This window comes from Myotis myotis, unplaced genomic scaffold (assembly GCF_014108235.1).
Source record: "Myotis myotis isolate mMyoMyo1 unplaced genomic scaffold, mMyoMyo1.p scaffold_m19_p_11, whole genome shotgun sequence".
Classification (NCBI taxonomy): domain Eukaryota; kingdom Metazoa; phylum Chordata; class Mammalia; order Chiroptera; family Vespertilionidae; genus Myotis; species Myotis myotis.
In genome coordinates this window covers 35,929,772-35,950,453 of record NW_023416315.1, presented here as the reverse complement: position 1 = coordinate 35,950,453, position 20,682 = coordinate 35,929,772, and the positions used below count along the sequence as shown (strand labels likewise).

The 20,682-nt window shown below is 42.1% G+C and overlaps 1 protein-coding gene across 4 annotated transcripts in view; it reads right to left on the bottom strand.

Moving 5' to 3' along the window:
- Window positions 1–20,682, bottom strand: part of SLC25A13 (solute carrier family 25 member 13) — a 169,466-nt gene that overhangs the window by 55,375 nt on the left and 93,409 nt on the right. For all 4 annotated transcript variants that reach the window (XM_036328099.1, XM_036328101.1, XM_036328102.1 and 1 more), the window contains 6 exons: window positions 9,830–9,976; window positions 7,881–8,019; window positions 6,786–6,879; window positions 6,482–6,566; window positions 3,476–3,560; window positions 2,842–3,000 (listed from right to left, as the gene is read on the bottom strand). In XM_036328099.1, coding sequence (XP_036183992.1) covers window positions 2,842–3,000; window positions 3,476–3,560; window positions 6,482–6,566; window positions 6,786–6,879; window positions 7,881–8,019; window positions 9,830–9,976 — 709 coding nt within the window. The remainder of the gene's footprint in view (window positions 1–2,841; window positions 3,001–3,475; window positions 3,561–6,481; window positions 6,567–6,785; window positions 6,880–7,880; window positions 8,020–9,829; window positions 9,977–20,682) is intronic.

Below are 20,682 nucleotides of genomic sequence, written 5' to 3'. Positions count from 1 at the left end.
GGGGTAGCTTCCAGGACTGTGCAGACAGATGCTGGCCACCACCAGAGAAGGAAAGAGAACAACTTGTGGAGTGCTGGAAAAGTTCTTTAAAAATAACCCACATTTTCGTAGTTTAGCTTACTCCTAAAACAAACAGAGCTTCCCTTTATAAATCTGTATTCTTTTTAAAAGAAAAAAAGAGGGAGATAGCTCCTTATTAACCTTATAATAAGAATACACGCAAGCAGTCACCTTCTCCCAGAGCCGACTGCCAACTTTCCCCCAAAATATAAATAAAGATAATGGTAAAATAGGGAAGGGACCTTACTTATGCAACATTCCCAAATTATACTATTCAGAAAATATTAGCAATTATATATGTCTTGATGCAGAAAATTACATGTTAAGTAAAATTCCAGAACAGGAAAAAATATGCTCAATATTTCGAAACATGTTTATTAATTAGAGATGTACTCTGACACCTTCTCAAATACTGCTAGGTGAAGCGTTAACAGCAGCAATTTTAAATTCTCAAAATTGAAACTTAACCATTTTCCCCGGGAATAATAGCATTTTAAAACAATAAAATTACACTTAATGAGAGATTTATAGTCAAAGAATCACATGTAGGGTGTTTTATAGCCTGACTTTATACACAAAGGTTAGAATACTGATTCTCAGAAATATTTCAGGTCTTTTTTGTTTTTATTATACTTTTTTTGCTAGCAATGACGGTTTCCCATTTTCATCAAATCTTCCTCTTGCCCGGCAATAAGCATTTCCACATATGCAGTTATATACAATTATTAATTAAGGATCTTGTGCAAGGCACTAAAGGGAATTGGTCCCCAAACAATCAATAGCAACAAGTAATTTATGAAGCAAGATTGTAAATCATTGTTTTAAACCTGAATTGTCAATCATCTCTTTGCTTTCAAGATCCCAGTAACAGAACAGAGCTAAACAAAGTTTTATAGTAAATCTTTTGTTTTAAAATCATCTATTGGAGAAAAAAAAATAAGAAATCAGGGAGAAATGAACATAGGTGACTTCCAGAACTAATCTCCTTATATTCACACTCTGCTTATCATCTTCTGACAGAGAACCCCTTAAGGTCCTGGCACCTCAAACAGATCAGATAAATGGCTATTTCTAAAGCAGGGACAGGGGTTCAGAATGAGCCTCCATCTCTATCTAATAGACAGCTCGCTCCCCCTTCCCTGTCTCTCAGACGTAATAGCTCCAACAGCAAGGGGTTTGGGGGATGGCCCCCACGCGGCTCAGCACTCAGGTATGCTTTAGGCTGCTCCGTCCAGGGGGTCAAGAGGACAGATCAAAGAAAGAAATGCAGATGCAACCAAGAATCAAGACCTGCCAGGCGTAGTCCAAGAGCTGGAAACAGATTAAACATTAAAAACAAAGCAGGTCAACACAAGGACATGAAGGGCACCAGGCGGACGCCAGTATTTCTTAGCATTCTGAACACCCCCTTGACATTCCCCCGAGACCAAGGAAAGCTCACAGAAGTAGTCTGTGAAGCAACGCCAAGGCTGGAACATCTGCCCAACCCGAGGTGCAAGGCCCCCTACAGAAAAGAACCCAGGTGACCAGGGAAGGTGGCCACCTTTGCCTGAAACTCTGTGAAGCAGGAACTCTGACATTAACCTTGCACTACTTGGGAGACATTTCATTTGCCAGGTTTGTTGTCACCAGGAGGGAAAAGTATTTCAAATGGAAGGCAGTGACCCTGCAAGGGTCATCATCAATCACCTAGGGTCAAAGACCTTCCCGATTTGTCAGAAGAGGCAGGGGTGAAGGGAAGAGGGCAAAGAAAAGATCAAAGGGCCTTTGAAGGAGGTTATCCACTACACAACAGAACCTGTAAAATGGAACTCCTCTGGAGTCTGAAGCCTCCTAGTTGCTAAGGTGAGAGATTTCATGAGTGGTCTTTTTATATTCCTTTTCTTTTTTTTAAAGCGTGGGTGCTTAAGAGGAAGACTGGAGTCAGCAGATGGCAGAAGAGGCACAGAGGCACAGGCTTACCTGGCTGCCAGTTAAGGCCTGTATCTTGCGGGGGTAGGGAGAGGAGGGAAGACCCTGCCGACTTTGCAGTTGCCAAATGGCCAAGTGGCTCAGCCTGAACTGCCGTACTCTAGCTGATACAAATACTCCTGCTACTTTTCTCTGTAGACGGCCATCACAACGGGAGAGAGGTTGGAAAGTAGTCAGTGCCAATGGAAAAGCAGTCAGGGACTGTGGGATTCTTTCCGTGAGTGATGGCATACTTTTTACTGCTGTTCTCACTGCTTAATGAACCTGAGATGATTAAAGGAGCAGCTGGGTCCAGAAGTACTACCTGGCTAGTGTGTGAATCAACTCCACTGGGTATAGAGGTAGAGGCAGGGAAGGAGCAACTTGAACTCAGAAAGAGGCAGGAAAGGAGAGCTCCACTGAGCCTTGGTTCCCGCCTGATGGACTTTCCTGTGTCTATTCAAGGAGACTCATTAATCTCAGGAGGCTCTGTCCTGTCTCCAGGATGCCTTTCCCTATGAGCTGATGAGTGGCGTTATTTCAAGGACACAAACTACAAGCCTTTTAAAAACTCACTGAAGATGTTTATAAACATAATTATTTTAAGAAATAAAACATATTACAAGCAATAGAGATAGCTTTCAGATTATGGGCTGTTTTCATTAGCCATGCCCCAGATGCCTCTGGCCCACTCCCATTAGCATGGATAATTGAGAATGTGCTGCATTTCCATTTCAGCACAGCCTCTCTAATACATTTCAGGCACTCAGATGGAAAACCAAACCTCTGGCTATTACTTCACCTTGCATGAATTTAGCACATGGCACTAACCTCTATACAGTCCAAAGAAGCCTTCGTAGCGTAGCACTTTCTTAAAACAGTCAAAGCTGTTTTTATACATAAGTTCTCCCACAAAAGAGCCAGTTGATCGCTGGTTCTGCATTCGAGTTTTGACAAGATCGATGGGATACACGGCAGTGGCTCCCACAGCTGAAATCAAATAATACCAACATTTCAGAAGGAATGAAGGTCTGTCTGAGGAAAAGGGGAGGCAAAGTCAAAGAGAAGACTGACCAAAGAAAAAACGTAATTTAGCATGAACAGATTTTAAAACTGTACTAACAATTACCCTTAACAATTATGGATTTTCATTTGAGTGAATGAAAGGCTAAGAGGTGTCAGTTTTCAAGAAGCACATCCCTACAGTCTAACTGCACTGTTAAATACCTGTCTTTAGAAAGCCTATCTGCAGATAAATTAAGAGAAAAAAGCCACATCTAAGTACCTAATCAGGTGCAGATAGGGGGACAATTCCCTTTGCTCTTGTCCCATTTCACAGGTCCAGACTTGTAAGTGGCTTAGGGACAGACTAGAGGGCATTTGTTTTTAATATTTCAAGATGGAAAGCCAGAGAAAAAATAAAAGGAATAATAAACATGAAAAATGTGAACTCATTATGACTTACCTCCAGCAATAGAACCCAGACCGAATCTGTAGGCTGACTCTGCGACTTGTAGGAGAACTGGGCGAGATGAATCGACTGGGGCCTTCTGCTTTGCATGCATGGGAAATGGAGAGTGGGAAAGAAGGAGACAGAAAAAAAAGACAGAGTAAAAGTGAGCACATATTATTTTTTTAAATTACCCACTAGTTTCTAAATTCATGATACAACTGAAATGTCAAAGAGGAAGTGGGTTAAGTTCAGTAAGTGGTGTTTTTCTTTTTTTTTAACTTTTAAATTCTCACCTGAGGATATGTTTTTTATTAATTTTTAGAGAGAAGAAGGGAGAGAGACATTGATCAGTTGCCTCCTATACATGTATATAGAGTTGTCAAAGGAGGGTGGCATACAGTTAGTGCTTACTAAATACCTGTTGAATGAATAAAAACATTCAATAAAATCTGTTTTTTCAAAAGCCACGATAATTAAAATTGATGAGCCACAAAAATAAATACCAACCCCAGCCATCAACCCAATGAATTTTAGTTGCTATCAAAGTAACACAATTCTAATACAATGAGGTAATTTACAATATCCTTCAAAGTCATTTCACTGAAAACAACTTAACATAGAAATATGCATCTTTATAAACATAAAACATTTCTTCTGCAAATTGTATGGGGTATTTCCAACTCTATCCCTGTACAGACGGACATCAATAGTAACTGCATTTTGACAGATGCAACTATAAGAAAGGTACTGTTTTAGTCACATGGATACAAATATGCCATGAGAATGAACAAATAGAACAGAACAAAAATAGACTCAGAAACAAAAAACAAACAGGAGGGAGAAGGTGGAGAGACACAGGTAAAAATGGTGAAGGTGAATATTGTCAATAATAATCGGTAGCTTTGCACGGTGATAGGGAGTTACCAGCCTGAGGGTGGTGAGCACATTGTAAGATATATACATGTCAAATCACTATGTTGTACACCTGAAACTAACATAATACTGTATGCCAACTGTACTTTACTTTAAAAAAAGACGAAAAATGTGCAATGCTTAGCAAAGTTCTCGTATCAAAATAACAAGTGAACATACTCTGAAAATAACAGGGTGGGAAGAATCTACCACTATCACTAACTCTTCATTTAAAAGATTAAATAAATGAAACCCCAGACTTATATTTAACTTTTCTGACGCTAGAAGTGCAGCATGGTCATGAATGAGAAAGCAAGATTCCTCCTTCTGCACACCTTTGTCGAGGATGAATGTTAGCACAGAGCCTACCAGGTGGACGACCTCTGTCAATGTGGTCAGGCCCACTGGGACTCAGAGCAAAGAATATTCCAGGCAAGGCCCTCGTGAATTGCTCCAAATCTCTCAGCAGCAGCCAGGCACCTCCCACTGTAAACCTCACCAACCCCCTCAAACCCGCTCACGACCAGTGTTAATAAGCAACCATCGCAAACTCTTCAAAGCTGCAGAGGGCTCGAAGGAAAACGTGTGGGAAAGCGCTGCCAAATGGAGCACAGGAGGGAATCTAAAAATTATATAAGAAATAAAAGTCCCGCCCGGCCGGCGTGGCTCAGTGGTTGAATGTCGACCTATGAACCAGGAGGTCACGATTCAATTCCTGGTCTGGGCACATGCCCGGGTTGTGGGCTCCATCCCCAGTAGGGCAGGTGCAAGAGGCAGCCAGTCAATGACTCTCTCTCATCATTGATATATCCATCTCACCCTCTGCCTTCCTCTCTGAAATCAATAGAAATATATGTATTTAAAGTAAATAGGTAGATAGATAGATAGATAGATAAATAAATAAATAAAAGTCTTTACTTCTTCTTAATCCCCAAGTTTCTACAACAACTAGTAGCAGAGAGACACTGGTCAGCAGTGTTTAAAAATCAGAGGGAGAAGAGGGCAAGGTTGCTTCTGCCTCTGCACAGATTATACAGCTCTCTGTCCTGCACTTGGGGAAATCGGCTTCCTCTTTTAACCACGGCCAGCTGGTTTCCCAGAGGTGCCCCATTAGGATTTACTGAGCACACACCCACCACTCTGAGTTACACGATGCACACAAGACTCACCACTGCATTGGGGTGGGAAGGAGCTGAAAGGAGGGGGTCCTGGCGCGAGGCCTGCCAGTCCTAAAAATGTAGCCCGCATCAACCCATTGTGGTCAAACTGGCGTCTCTGCACAGACCCAGAGCTCCCAGCCAAAAACTGTTAAGTCTCACAGGATTCGAAGATGGCTTTGCCTTAAAGGATCTCTTTTTCTAAAACGCCACTCGCCTGTGAGCGGATTTATTTTACAAACATCGTGGAAGGGCAACCACCCCATGAAGGCTTTGATTCTCTAATCCTGATCTACAGAGGGGCGAGCAAGAGTTAAATGAGGAGGTCCCCAGGTCTTAAGTTTCTGACTCCCACCACTGCAAGAGATTGGTTTCTGTTAACCATAAAATAAAATGAAGCATTCCTCAAATTGTTTCCACATAACTTATGAATCCTTTCATAGAAAAACGGGGTCTAAAAGACTTCAAACTATGACTCCAGACTAAACAAAATTATCTCCTTCTGATACTCGGAAGAACGGAAGGCATGGCCGTCGGCAACGCGCTGACCAAGAACCTCTCTGCAGAGCAAAGGCGGCTCTCACTTAGCGACAGGCTGCTTTGCTGGGATGGTGACCCCAGAACAGCACTCCTGCCTCATATCTCACAACCGAGACTCAGGGAAGAGGAAAGGGTCTCTGCCTGTTTTGGGAGGGTGAGGTTTCCCATGCAGTTAGGAAATCACCCCACCTTTGGGGAAAAAAAGCAAGCAAAGATGCCAACTCTCTGCTAATCAGAACATCCCCACGTCATTTTTCTTTTCAGCCTCTAGAAATTGTCTGGATTTGGGGTGCAACATGGAAAAATGGTAGGTCAGACACCAGCATCAGAAACGCAACTGTAAGGGAAAAGGGGTGTTGGGTCCTCTACCAAAGAAATACCAGGAAGCACGTTTGCTTTTTTTGCCCACCTGCCTCTGTGCCTCAGCCAAGTTGAAGGGCAGAGTTCCCTCTTCTAGGGGAGCGATTCGCTCAATGTCTGCTAAGGTCATCCGTCTGGAAGGAGGGAAATAAACAAGAACAAGCAACGACAAAATACAAGTTGATTAAAATGATGTACATTGCAGAACTTGAAAACATTCCCTTTTTCGTTTCCCATATTTCAGAGTCATCTTTAATTTGGCTTATTTTTCTCCCAGTGTGCTGCCCTCCTCCTACCCCACCCAACCTCGTTTTATTAAGCTAATTAAAAAAAAAAAAAAAGGGCCAACTTACCCCCGTGGCTCATATAAATCTGCTAACTGAAACAAGATGTCAACTTCCATGGGTGTAACCTGACCAAATTTCTGAGCTGCCAGAACAAACTCCTCTGTATGGAAAAAGAGTTAAAAGGGGAAAGATTCAAGGAGTAGCCACTACATGCAGCACTCACTCAAGGCACTGGAATGAGGGAATATCACAAAACTTTATTATCATTAGTCGCAGAATTCAAGTCAATCCGCGTAGGGTAAGCACTTCTACAGTGCTCCCATTCGTTTGGGAAGTGTGTGCCCAGGAGTGTCTCTAACATTGACTTTAAAGTCTGGTGTGATCGGATGACTGAATAAATGACAGGGATGTTTTCCGAATTGCAGGTCAGGGAAAACTAGGAAGCAACTATGAAACGTCATATGCATAGGTCCCAAGAGGTTATATCAATGAGGCTGTGGAATTCCTTAGCAAATTCTGTTTAAAAAAACCCCACAAAAATCCCATGAAAATGCTGGTATCTTGTTGTAAGACTGTAGATCAATTTGCACTGCTACCAGTGTAAGTTTATGGAATTCCTCCTCATGTACTTCTGAAGACCATGTTAGAAGCTGCCAGTTTAGCTCAGGTTCTAGCAAGATTTGAAAACATTTAAGAAACTTTACACACATCCCTCACTCAAAGAAGGCTTTGGCTTATTTAAAACTTGCTGAAGCCCGGCCAGTGTGGCTCAGTGGGTGAGAGTAGACCTATGAACCAGGAGGTCACTGTATGATTCTTGGTCAGGGCAGAAGCCTGGGTTGTGGGCTTGATCTCCAGTAGGGGGTGTGCAGGAGGCAGCCCATAAGGATTCTCTCTCATATCTTTCTGTCTCTCCCTATTTCCTTCCTCTCAGAAATCAATAAAAATATGTTTAAAAAAAGAAAAACAACTTGCCAAAGATTATTTTATTTGCTTCTGTCTAATCAAAGGACAGAGAACACACATATACCACAGGGCTAATATGAAATAAAAGATAATGAAATTTAAAAATCTACAGAACTTCTTGTTGCCTTCTTCACTCTAATAATAATGATACACCAAGATACTTGCAGGCAAGAGTTCAGCTTTATTCTCACTCACCTTTAGTCACCTCCACGTCTTTCCTGCTGCCGGCCAGAGTGCTGTAGATCTTTCTAATGAGTTCCATGTTGTTAAGGAGTGAATTAAATCCATTAAAATAGGAGAAACTGACCTGATGGGACGTGGTACCTCCAGCCGCCTCAAATAAGTTGACAAAACAGAGAGAAGAATAAAGACAAATAAGTATTTATAGAACGAAGAAGATTCACAAGTACAAATAGCAAACGCCAGTTTTGGAAGTGATCAGGAATGCATGTATAAGAACAAAGAGCCGTAAGTATTTTTCTTTTACATTAAAAAAAAAAAGCTATAAATGATTTTTAGAAGTAACTGCAACTAATCATGACCAGAACTTGTACTCTCCACACACAGTCCTAGAAAACTAAATAAATACATGTGTAGGGTTATAGCAACAGGACCAGTAGTAATTTACAGAGTTCAAATTTCCATTGGAAATGTTTTATAAGTTTGTTTATTTCATCTAATGAGCAATTCTTAAAGGCTTAGACATGCAAAACTATATTACACACATGTGTGTGCTTATGCATGCAAAACTATATTATACTAATACAAACATGATATGAAAAGTGGTCAATCTACCATTAATATCATGATTTGTCATGTTACTTATAACTAGCAATAAATAATCATTTATGTACAGACTTTACAGTGGTGGGATTTCTAGCAAACAGACGTATTATGGTAAAATTATGAGATGTCATATGCTTTGATGGAGGGTTAAGACTGGTCAGAATTCTGATAGTCAAAATTTGTAAGAAACCATATTTCTTCACTGGGGACAAGGGAAACAGACAGCATGTCCCATTATGAATGGAACTTCAGTTTGGGGGTTTCAAATTCTAGCCTTCCCTAACAAGGCAAAATATTTCTATTAGGAAAGCACTTCTTTATAAGGTAACAACCACATAAATCTTCACTGAGTAATCATTTTGAATAGCTGACATGGGAGTTTAAAATGGAGTAGGAAAGGGATGTGTGAGGGGGGCGGGCAAGAAAAAGAGCTAGATTAACACAGTGCCAGAGTGGAAAGGGCCCTGTCAGAATGCCACATTTCCAAAAAGAGGCACCAGGAAAAGAAAAAGGAAAAATGAAAAGCTAGACTAAGCTCCTGACTGTGGGAAACATTGTAAGAAGCCCACAGGATGGTGCAAACACCCAAAAAAACCTTCTCCCTGGGATGAACAGAGAGATAGTTAGCATTGCCTAAGGGTTGCCAAATCGGAGGGACCATCAGAATTATCTAGGAAGCTTCAGAATTAGATTCTAGGGTCTCACCACCTGTAGGTGGTGAATTAGATCTGGAAAGAACCTTAGCATTGGTATTTTTTATAATTATCTGTGGTGATTCTTATGCTCCATGACCAAGGCTTGGAAGCTGCCACCACAGAATGTTCCAGGACACCTCAGGGGCCAGGTGTTAAGAAGAGTGGCTGGATGTCCACTAGGAGGAAACTCTATGACACAGGCCAGCAAGGCTCTGCCCATCAGGAGCCACTTTTGAATGACCGACCAAGTAGGTATAAGATTCAGAGTTTGTGTTCTGCTGACCTCTCAAATATATCTATGCATACAACTAAAAAAATGTTTTTGCCTTGGAGAATAATTAAAAGCAAAGATTAGTATTCGACATACCTCAAAATATAAAACAAAATTAATATGCAATCATTGAATTGTTTTTCCTTTTTTAAAAACCCAGTTAATACCTTTTCTTCAAGATATTCTTGTCCAAATAACAAATTAACTGACCCATTAAAACTAGCCAAATCATACTGTCTTTAACTTTAGTAATGTATGCGATCACATTAGGAAAATGTTTGTTAAAATAGAAAAACCTCTAAATAATATGTAAGAGTTGTTCTTATAATCCCTTATTTCCTGAGCTCATGCCAGGTAGAAGAAATTACTTCATTAGGGCAAGTTACACTTACAGCTACTAGACATTCTTCTACGAAAGGTGTCAAGACATGGGGGCGGATGGTGACCATGATGTCTCGGAAGTCAATGGCTGTGACTTTTCCGGTCTTGGCATTGTCTCTCTGCACAAAGGCTTGCTTTGCATGCTCCAACTGTATTTCCTACAAATGAAGGAGGTAAAATAATGTACGTTTCTCAATTACTACAAATAACTGCTCAACTTCAAGCTAGGGTGAAGAAAGAGAGATTAAGTCTTGGTTTAACTAGCCCCATCAGCCTGTTAAATAGCCCCGCCCTCTCCCCCAAGCTATCGTCTTCTTCCAAAGACAGAAGGTTGCTCGGCCCAGGGGACGTGTCCTGGAAGTGCATTCCACCTTACATCTCCCACCAAGAAACCAAATGGCCTCCATGCTCTGCTAGAGTCTGAGGACACCAAGGTAATAAAAGTGGGATCAAGGCTGCTAGGCTCAAAGAGCCAATCAAAACCAGCTTAGGTGACACAGAAGATGGACATCACCTCTCTCCAAAGAAGAGAGGAAAATTCTTAGTGGAAACCTGGCATACAAGCATGTGACACAACAACAGATTGGAAAGGGCAGTTCCCGTCTGAAATATGCGATTCCTCTACTACGGGGTTTCTCAGCCTTAACGCTGTTGGTAGTTAGGGCAAGTTAAGCAGGTGAGCCATACCAGCCAGGGCAGCATTGCTGATTTTGATTTAGCCTGTCCTTGCTGGAACTTTCTTCTGAAACCCTAATCTTTTTAACGCCCCTTCTATTCACTTCGTAAATGAGAGGCATATGTCAGCCATGGTCCTCTGTCCTCAGTGAGAAAACCTGAGGACAGATGCCTCTCATTTAAGTTAAGGAGCGATGGGAAAAGGCCAAGGCCTCCCTCCCAAGGCCTCAAAGAGTTCTTAGGAGGTTTGCGTCCCAGATCCAAATCTCTCACTCCTGTCTGCCGGACCAGAATTCCTCCTGCTTAGAGAATATATCCCTGAGTGTATCTTATAAAAGCCATAAAATTACACATCAGTAAACCCACTATTATATGTCCCCCATCCAGCCCACAAACGTGGTCCCTCTCCTATGTGCCGAGCTTAATTATTGGCATGTTGTTTTTCTGGTCACCCAACCTAGAAATCTGTCCATTTTAATTCTTCAAGCTTCCTTTCCCCCAGAGAAAACCAGTTACCAAAGCCCTTGAAAGTTCCCTCAAATGAATCTTCTCCTTTTCACTCCTGATGCCACTGTTCCCAGCCCTCCCCGGACCGTGCCTGATTCCCACACTGGGTCCAACTGCCAGCTGGCGCTCTGTCTGACCTCTGCTGTCGATCCTGCACACACGCATCGACAGCTGCCTTTCAGAACCTCAGATCTGACCTTCATCCCCTCCTCAGAAACCTTCGAAAGCCTTTCGTCATGAAGACCCGTCTCCGGGGCATAGAGCTCAAGGTCCTCCAAGGAGCTACTCTCAGTCTTGTCTCCAGCACCCCATGCCCAGCCTGCCAGACATTCCACACATGAAGGCCTTTGCCTACACTCTTCCCTCCACCTAGCGTTGACAGTAGCTTTTTTCCTCTAGTCCCTGAAATCCTACCACCTCCTCCAGGCGCAGCTCAGATGCCACCTCTTAGGTCAATGTATCTAGGACTCCGGACTGAGAACAACTGCTCACCTGGCCCCCGGCTTAAACGTCAATGGTATGACTCGCCTTTTCCCACCCTACGCCCTTGCCTTTCTCCCTACCTTTCCAGGGAAAAGAGACTATATGTCCTGTTCATCCCAATCATGGTGTAGGCAGAATGCTTTAGGTATAGTAGGCACTCAGTAAACCAGAGAATAAATAGAATCATAATAAAACTGTAAAACCGATTGAATAAGTAAATCATGTTCCATGAAACAAAATGGGGTTGTCTGAACAACTGCCTCCAATTTAAGTGGAAAAAAAAACCCCGTTAAACCCCTGTGAAGAATGGCCATAGTATGTATTCAATTGAAAGTAAATGAACACAAAATCCAGACCCACTGCTAAAGCTATCCTAAGCCAAGATTACTCTCAACGGTAGTAGAATGTGTATTCAGTTATGTACCGTTTCCCCTCGTTTATAACTCAGAGTCTTAGGGATCCTCAGCCCATTATACCAAAAACAGCATCACTTTCCCTGGCCACCCTACCTCCTCAGAAAGCACACTAAGACCCTCCTGTCCAGACTGTCAGGTGGGAAAGGAACACCGCAGTGCGGGTGGCACCCATGCTGCAGGGCAGCGAGTACACCTATATTGAGTATGGTGTCACTACACGTTTCTGTGTCTGAGCTTCCACGAGTAAACATTTACTGGCAGGGATCCCCGATCATGGAACAAGAAAGCACCTTTAACCCTAATGATGAACAACTTAAGAATATATTTCTGACAGCTCTTAAAGACTGGGGACATTATAAATTCCACAAAAAAACAAGAAGCCAGACCTACACAGGCCTCTACATAATGGGCCAGAGTAAAAACACTTCGGTGTTTCCATAGACTTAAAAGAAGCTTACTACAGATGTGGGTGCCTTCCGAAGAACAGCTACCACCACGATACAGCATTTAGTGAGCATATATTATGTGCCGGACACTGATGTCAAGCACTTTATAGTAATAAACTCACTCAGTGCTCATAGCAACCCTACCAGGTAGATGCCATTATTCACCTCATTGTAGCAGTTGAAAATATGGCCTCACTGACAGGAAGCAGCAAAGCTGGAATTCAACCCAGGCAGTTCCTCCCCTCGGACAATGCTCCTAATACTGCACTCTACTTCATGGGGAGTCCGGTAATGCTGCTGGCAGGAATCCGATCACAAAGTTGACACTTAGAAATCTTAATAGCTATGAACAGATAAAATTCAATTTCCTTTTAAATTATTCTCAATGCTCTAGATTTTTCTGTTGCCTATTTTCCATGAGAAAACAATAAAATTCTTGATACTTTTTTATTAAGGCAAAACTATGCGCTCAGAGTGCCAGCATTGTCTGCCCAACAATAGCAGACACCATGGAGGGCAGAAACCAAATCTAAAAGGCTTCTGCTGGCCTTGCTCACCGCTGACTCACTTTCTCACAATCCCAAGAGACTGAGGAGGAGAAAGACATAGGAGGAGGCCCTGGGAGCTAACTTGTAGGTACTCCATAAATACTTAATTTGAGAATGAATGACGTTGGCAACAAATATCCAGGCTCCATACACATGGCAGTCACTTCAAGGTCTCCACTAGCACCTTTGAAGCTATTTAAAAACAACCTAATGTGGACTTAGAGCTACCAAGACCCTAATGGTTCCTAGATCTGAACCCAGAGTGATAAAACTGGGACAGAGAATGTTCGCTATGCATGGAATAGAACATACATAAGATAATGTTCATTTCTAAAACAAAGAGGACCAGAATGGATAAACTCCTCACCCATGTGGCAGAGGTGAGAACAATGGGAGAACCAAGTTACATTCAAATATTTAAAGGTTAAAGGACTATCATCAGATAAAAAAAGAAAAGGAAAGAAACATGTTATACTGACTTTCTGTAGTTCTTAAAAATAAATCAATGGAGAGAAAATATAGGGATCAGATTTTAGCACAAAGCACAGAAGTATTTAACCTGTCTAAATATTCAGCAATAAATTGGACTGACTACTTTGCAAAGTAGCAGTTTCTCTCCCAGTCTTTGGAAGTATCTATTAACAAAGGAACATATGTCAAGAAATTACTTTATTTTATTTACTTTAATAGAGGGGGGTTATGGAAGCAATATGTTATGAAGACAAAAATCTGAAGTCTGAAACAGACAAGATCTGAAGTTTGAAACAGGAATGAATGGGCAGAGCTCAAATATCAGTCACAACACTCCCAGCTGGGAGGGCTCAGGGCCGTGTGTTTGTGTCTTAGAGCCCCAGCAACACCTACTATACAGGGTTGTAAAAATGAGGAGTCATGCATGACAGGCACTTAATAAATGGTAGCTTTGATTTTTGTAGAGGTGAATGGTTTCACAACCTCTAAGGTCCTTTCCAACATAAGTCATTTGAGTCCTTCCAGAGAAAAAAAAAATCATGAGTAAGAAACAGCAGTTCTGCTGAGTCATCTTGAACAGCCACAGGAGATGAAGACCAGACAGGGTAGGGAATCACAGTAACAGAGGGAGGTTTAAACATCTACTACAGGCTAGAGGCTATGCCAAGAACTCCAAAGGTAGTATTTCGTTTAAGACTCACAATCATTCTTCGAAGTAATAATATTATCTTCATTTTACAAAGGCTCCTGAAGCTCATGGAGGTTAAGTAACAGGTCTAAAGTCACACAGCCAGGAGCCTGATTCCAAAACTGAGAATTTTACACTACTGACTTTAGCTGCCTTGGGTAAAATCTCTGTCAGAGGATCCTAAGTCGATCTGGACAGATAGCTGGGAAGAGATGTAAAGAAGAGTTGCGGTGCTTGCTTATATGTAAAACTAGGAGCAAGAGGTATCTCAAAGAATGCCCACTGTGGATGACGGGGGAGACAGAGCCTTTACCACAAAGGAGAACACTTGAGGGGAAAGCAATGAGATGGTTGACCATGATGAGAAACCTGGAGTGAGATGAGTTTAAGTTATAAAGAAAAGTTAAGCTACAAACCAAAGAAAGCTAGAGGTACAGGCAGAAACATAAATCTGGGAGATGTAGATAACAGGGCTTTAGGGAGAAACCCAAAAGGCTAACGTTTACTGCTTTTAAGTGTTGCTATGCTCCAGGGACTGCTGTGCTTTCTTCTTTCATCTCTTCCAGCCACTCAACATCCTTATCAGGTGGGCCTACCATCACCTCCATCTCGCAGATGGAAATCTGAGGTAAAGAGCAGCCGTGGGTCACCCACCCACGTCCTGCCCATGCGGTCTGGCTCTGAAGCTCCAGTTAACTAACCGACGCGTTCCTTTTCAGAGGCAGGCCTACCAAAAACGAAGAGAAAAAAAGTAACAGTTGTAGAAATAGATGAGACCATGCCACAGCACATACAAAGAGCAGGCAGACGACAAAAAAGGAACTAATTCCTAAATAAGTGAGTACTAACTGACAGTGAAGTCTTGGGCCAAGAAACTGTGCAACCCCCAGCTGGGACAGCTCTGCAAACAGAGCTCCTGTGAGTGACAGGTAAAGGGCTGCCTGCTGAAGAGAAGGGCCCTCCTCTACCTGAGGCCAAAGGCCCCGAGCAGGGAGCTGCACAGCTATCGCCACGGCAGTTCTGCCCAAGCACAGGCAAGGAGGTCCACTTTTCCTTTAATACCTGCCAGTGACTGTTTCCATTCCTTCTATTCCAGTGCCTAACAATGAACGGAATAGGCTTTTATGGCCACTGTTTCCAAAGACTTCAACACACCCATTCAGATTGCTGTAGGAGGGGAAAAATCAAAGTCTTCAAAATTGCTAGCTGTACAGAAATAAACATATAGAGGGGTTACACCACGTTAGGTCTAACATTCACGCTTCTAATAGTTCCAGGCCTGTCATTTCCTTAATAATCTCCAATTTTCAAGTGGGTATACTTTGAATGCAAAAATTCTCTTCGCCTCTATTCAGACATGCAAGTGTGTGCTTCAGCCTGAGAACAATTTATCAGGAACAAAAACACCTAGGCCAATAGACCCTCAAAACAAGCGGCATATCCAGATGATTTGTATTATAAAGCCACGAACACCAAAAAAGACCCCTGGCTAGTTTGCATTTTTGTGTTTTGTACAGTTTTGAAATTTAAAAGAAAATCTAAAACTTTAAAAAAAGCAGGGAGTTGCCAGCAACAGTATGATTCAAAAGAATTCCTTTGGCGGGTAGGGTCGGGGGTGAGGGTGGGGGAGACATAGAAGAATTCTGGGGAAATGGTAAGTCATTAAGAAAACAAGGAACAAAAATGTATACAGAAGGTGTGCTTATAAATTATGGCATCACATTGAGCCCTATTTCAAATCAACTCTATATTACATCCAGTATCAGAACTTGCACACTATTTAATATATAAGTACCCACTTCATTTTCGTTTTCCTATGTTGATTTGAAGAAAAAAATTCTAGTTAAAGATCCACATATTTTTAAAGAGTAACAATGGAACTCAGCAATGGAATAGGTAGAGAGACAAGTAGTTCCTATTCTTAACATCTTCCTGTGCTTTCCATATTCAGCCCATGCAGTCAGCTCACAGTGAAATTTTATCCCTAATTCACTGGGTGGGGCCTTTAATTCAAAGGGTCTTTAGAAGCAGGATTTGTGGCACTGCAGGCAAGCAACACTTTGGCAGAAACCAAGAATTGAGCTTTTCCCTCTAAATTTCCTTGTTCTTCTGAGTTAACCTTAAACTTCACAGTGGGTAACGGCTGGGGAGATGCCATATGGAATGTTCATTTTTACCAGGATGTCACTGTAAAAGCCTGCACAACAGGCTGTCCAACAAAACAGCAAGCTGACTAACGCCATGGACACAACACAGCACAACAAAAACGCTGACTTCTTTTTCCCTGAGAGTAGAAAACACAATGTGAATGACATGTCCTGCATCTGATTCTCCAAGTGACCAGGATCTTACCACCTCTGTGGTTACCCATCGCCAAACTAGCAATGCCTTTCATTTGGACACAACACACAATCTAATCTCCTGGAAGAGCTGAGGGCAAACAACTCTTACTCACAAAAGTTACTTTTACTCATTTCATTTTGGAACTTCAAAATGTATTGATGAAACAGGAGCCAACCTGTAGTGCAGATCCCATCTCGTTCAACTTAAAATCAACATAAAAAGCACTCACATGTTAAAAATGCAAATATAATCAAGATCTCCAGCTACTAAAGATCCATGGTCTAGATCAGTGGTCTGCAAACTGTGGCTCGGCAAACTGCGGCTCTTTGGCCCCTTGAGTGTGGCTCTTCCACAAAATACTGACTTCTGCGCATGGGCCACGAAGTTTCAATCGCACTGTACGTGCGCGCCGCACATGGTATTTTGTGGAAGAGCCACACTCAAGGGGCCAAAGAGCCGCATGTGGCTCGCGAGGCGGTTTGCCGACCACGGGTCTAGATAGTTTAACTAATACAAATGGCAAGTTTGGGGACAACGGGGAGGCACAAATGGCTCAGGTTACTCAATCCGAAGAAGGACCATGCTAGTTATCCACTGACCTTTTAAACATCGTGGCTTCAGCAAGGTCTAGTACAAGATTGCTTTTTGTTAACACCCAAAATGTTCCATCAGTTCCAAAGCTTGAGAATTTGATGTTGCAGAGACTGAAGGTTATGTTTTGTTTTGATTGATGGTGAAGAGGAACAATTTCTAAATTTTTAACATCTACAGCCTTCTATGTTGAAAGTTTTGTCTTAAACCAGGATGCCATGACAAGCATAATAGCAAACCACAGTGATGGTGACTAGAAAGTCCAGACCACAGCTGACTCAGAGCAGTGGCCGAGGGATATGTGAAAACTATCAGAACCTGAATAATCAAAATGTCCATTTACCACAGAAAAGACTTGGGCAGATCGGTAGGTCATGTCGACCCATAAGCCAAAATAATGGTCACTTTGACTTCACAAAAAGAACCAAACTTGTTAAGCTGCATAGTAGCATGAACATGCTTTGGTATCCAACAAGGGTTGCTATGGGGATCACATGATCTGACATCAAGGGTCCTTACCAATATGAGTGGCCAGTCTGCAACACCAGATGCAGCTCTATTCCTAGGTTCTACCCCGAGCTCTGCCCACTATGATTCACCTCTCTGGGTTTCCTCATCCTCTTCTGACAAAGGGGCAACCAGAATAAAGGTAAACACTCACACCACCTTTGTGATTGGGGCTCTCCATTGGGTCAGGTAACTTCATTCTTAAGTGCTATTTGATGAGAAGACATTACAGATAATGTTTAGTCCGATTCCCTCCCAAGTCAGCCATCCTGTTTCTCAGGTAACTAATAAAACCCCAACTTCAAAATCTCCTCCATTTTACAGCATTGCTGGTTTCTTGATGATTCCTCTTCAAGGCCTCTGGAAACAGAAGAAATGCCCCGGCTTCATAAAGTGGGAAACGGAATTCTTTGGAAATGCCTAGGTCTGTGGGGCCATCGGTGGAGATCCTAGAGCCGGGGTGGGCAAACTTTTTGACTCGAGGGCCACAATGGGTTCTTAAACTGGACCGGAGGGCCGGAACAAAAGCATGGATGGAGTGTTTGTGTGAACTAATATAAATTCAAAGTAAACATCATTACATAAAAGGGTACGGTCTTTTTTTTCAATAGTTTTATTCATTTCAAACGGACGGGATCTGGCCCGCGGGCCGTAGTTTGCCCACGGCTGTCCTAGAGTATCATCCTTACTCCAAGAAACTGAGGAGAGGAGGTGGGAACAACCCAGCAACACACACGTGAAAGGCAATTATAAGCTGAGCTCTGCTCTGCAGCCCTCATTAGAACTGCCTCCTCCTCATCCTCCTACACCCCCATCTCAGCAAACCACTACCATCCCCCCACTTGCCTAGCCCAAAACGATTCAACCATGAGTTCTGCATATCCTTACTGACCTCATCTTATCACCACGCCTGGTCAGGTCTATCCCTTTTACTTCTCTTGGACCAATTTACTTTGGCTCATCACCATTACCTCCAGCCCAGGCCATAGTTGCTTCTGTCTTGGATTGGAAGGAGCCAACTGGCCCACCTCCCCTTCAACAGAGCCCCCTCCATTTGACTTCCACGCAATAACCAGAGTGATCTTTCTGAAACACAAATCCGATCATGTGTGCCTCTCAGAGCTCCCCATCAACCTTGGGATGAAGACCAGGTTCTGTGCTTTCAACAGTCAGGGGTTCAGAGGCTAGACCAGTGTTTCTCAATGTGGACCACCTGGAACGCCACAATTCAGGATGCCTGCTTGAAAGGCAGTTTCTTAGGCCCAATACATATAGGACCTACTAAAGCAGATCCTTGGTGGGAACAGAGGCCCAGAACTCTCTTTTAAAAGAATCACTTCAACAGTATGGAGTTTCCTTAAAAAACTGAAAATGGAACTCCCATTTGACCCTGTGATCCCACTTCTAGGAATATATCCCAAGAAACCAGAAACACCAATCAGAAAGGATATATGCACCCCTATGTTCATAGCAGCACAATTCACCATAGCTAAGATCTGGAAACAGCCTAAGTGCCCATCAGTAGATGAATGGATTAGAAAACTGTGGTACATCTACACGATGGAATACTATGCTGCTCTAAAAAGGAAGGAACTCTTACCATTTGCAACGGCATGGATGGAACTGGAGAGCATTATGCTAAGTGAAATAAGCCAGTCAATGAAGGAAAAATACCACATGATCTCACTCATTCATGGATAATAGAGACCATTATAAACTTTTGAACAATAATAGATACAGAGGCAGAGCTGCCTCAAACAGATTGTCAAACTGCAGCAGGAAGGCCGGGGAGGGTTGCGGGGCAGGAGGTAGGGGGGTAAGAGATCAACTAAAGGACTTGTATGCATGCATAGAAGCATAACCAGTGGACATAAGACATTGGGGGATAGGGGAGGCTAGGGGACTGTCTAGGGCGGGGGGATAAAATGGACACATATGTAATACCCTTTGTAATACTTTAAGCAATAAAAAAATAAAAAAAAAAAATAAAAGAATCACTTCAGAAAAATTTTATATGACATTTGATAAGACAGAGATTTAGGAAAACTAAAATCAACTTCAGTTCCACCTGTCTCATCATGACCAAATCTAGAAAACTTCTCCAAGCTTCTGTGTGCTCATCTTTTACACAGAAACAATAGCAACTGCCTGACACCAAAGGTGATTCTAAGGACAAACGCAAGTCAAAGCATTATCTAAGCTGAAAAACGCTCTATGGGAGGCAGCTAATAGCAATAGTTTTCAAGTACGGGGGGTCCCAAAAAATGTATCATGCTTTAACAGCTGATAGCTCAATTTTGAAAATGAAATGTATCTTAATAAACACTGCCTTTATAATTATTCAAAGTGTGTGTATACATTGATGGGGGAACACCCTATGTATATTGGATTTGGTAGCAATCCTAGACTTTCCTATTAAGAGACTGGAGCCACTAGAAATTCCTATGGGTGGATTATATTTAAATTGTAATAACTATGTGTGAAATATATGCCTATGATTATAAAACACTATCAAAAAGTAAATGGAAAGAACAGGAACACATAACTTTTTAGTGGTCATATCTGGTAGGGGTCAGAAATGTTAAACGTCTGGCAGTGCCTGACTGTACACCCCATTCAGAGATGAACCCTTCAGAGCCTGGGCCTTGCTGACAGCATACTATAGTGGTAACAGCATGGTACTTTTGAATCCCTCACATGTCTGTGATCTTATTATGGAAGAAGCTAAGCTCTAGAACAGTTTCTCTGTAGTCTTTTGGGGTATACCTTTGGGAACCTAATGAAAGACATGAGCATTTTCCCCAGAAAATTACCGGTAAATGCAAAATGTTGCCCTAGAGCCTGTTTATTCTTTTGCATATAATAAGGTATAATGATAATCACCCCTCGGGGTTTTTGGGGATGCTGTTATCAGAAACAGAATATTTAAAAGCACTTTATAAATTATAGATTGTTACTATTTCTACTTTTTTTTTTTTAGAATGACTCTTAGTATGACCCCACAGAATAATTTGGCAGAAGAGTTTGAGGCCTTTAACTCTGTGCTCACAGTTGCCTATCATGTCCATCTAATAAAAATGGGTAATGGGTCTGAATAAACATGTCTCCAAACAAGACATACAAGTGGCCAAGAAGGACAGAAGAGATGCTTGGCATCATTGGCCCTGGGGAAATGCAAATCAAAATTAC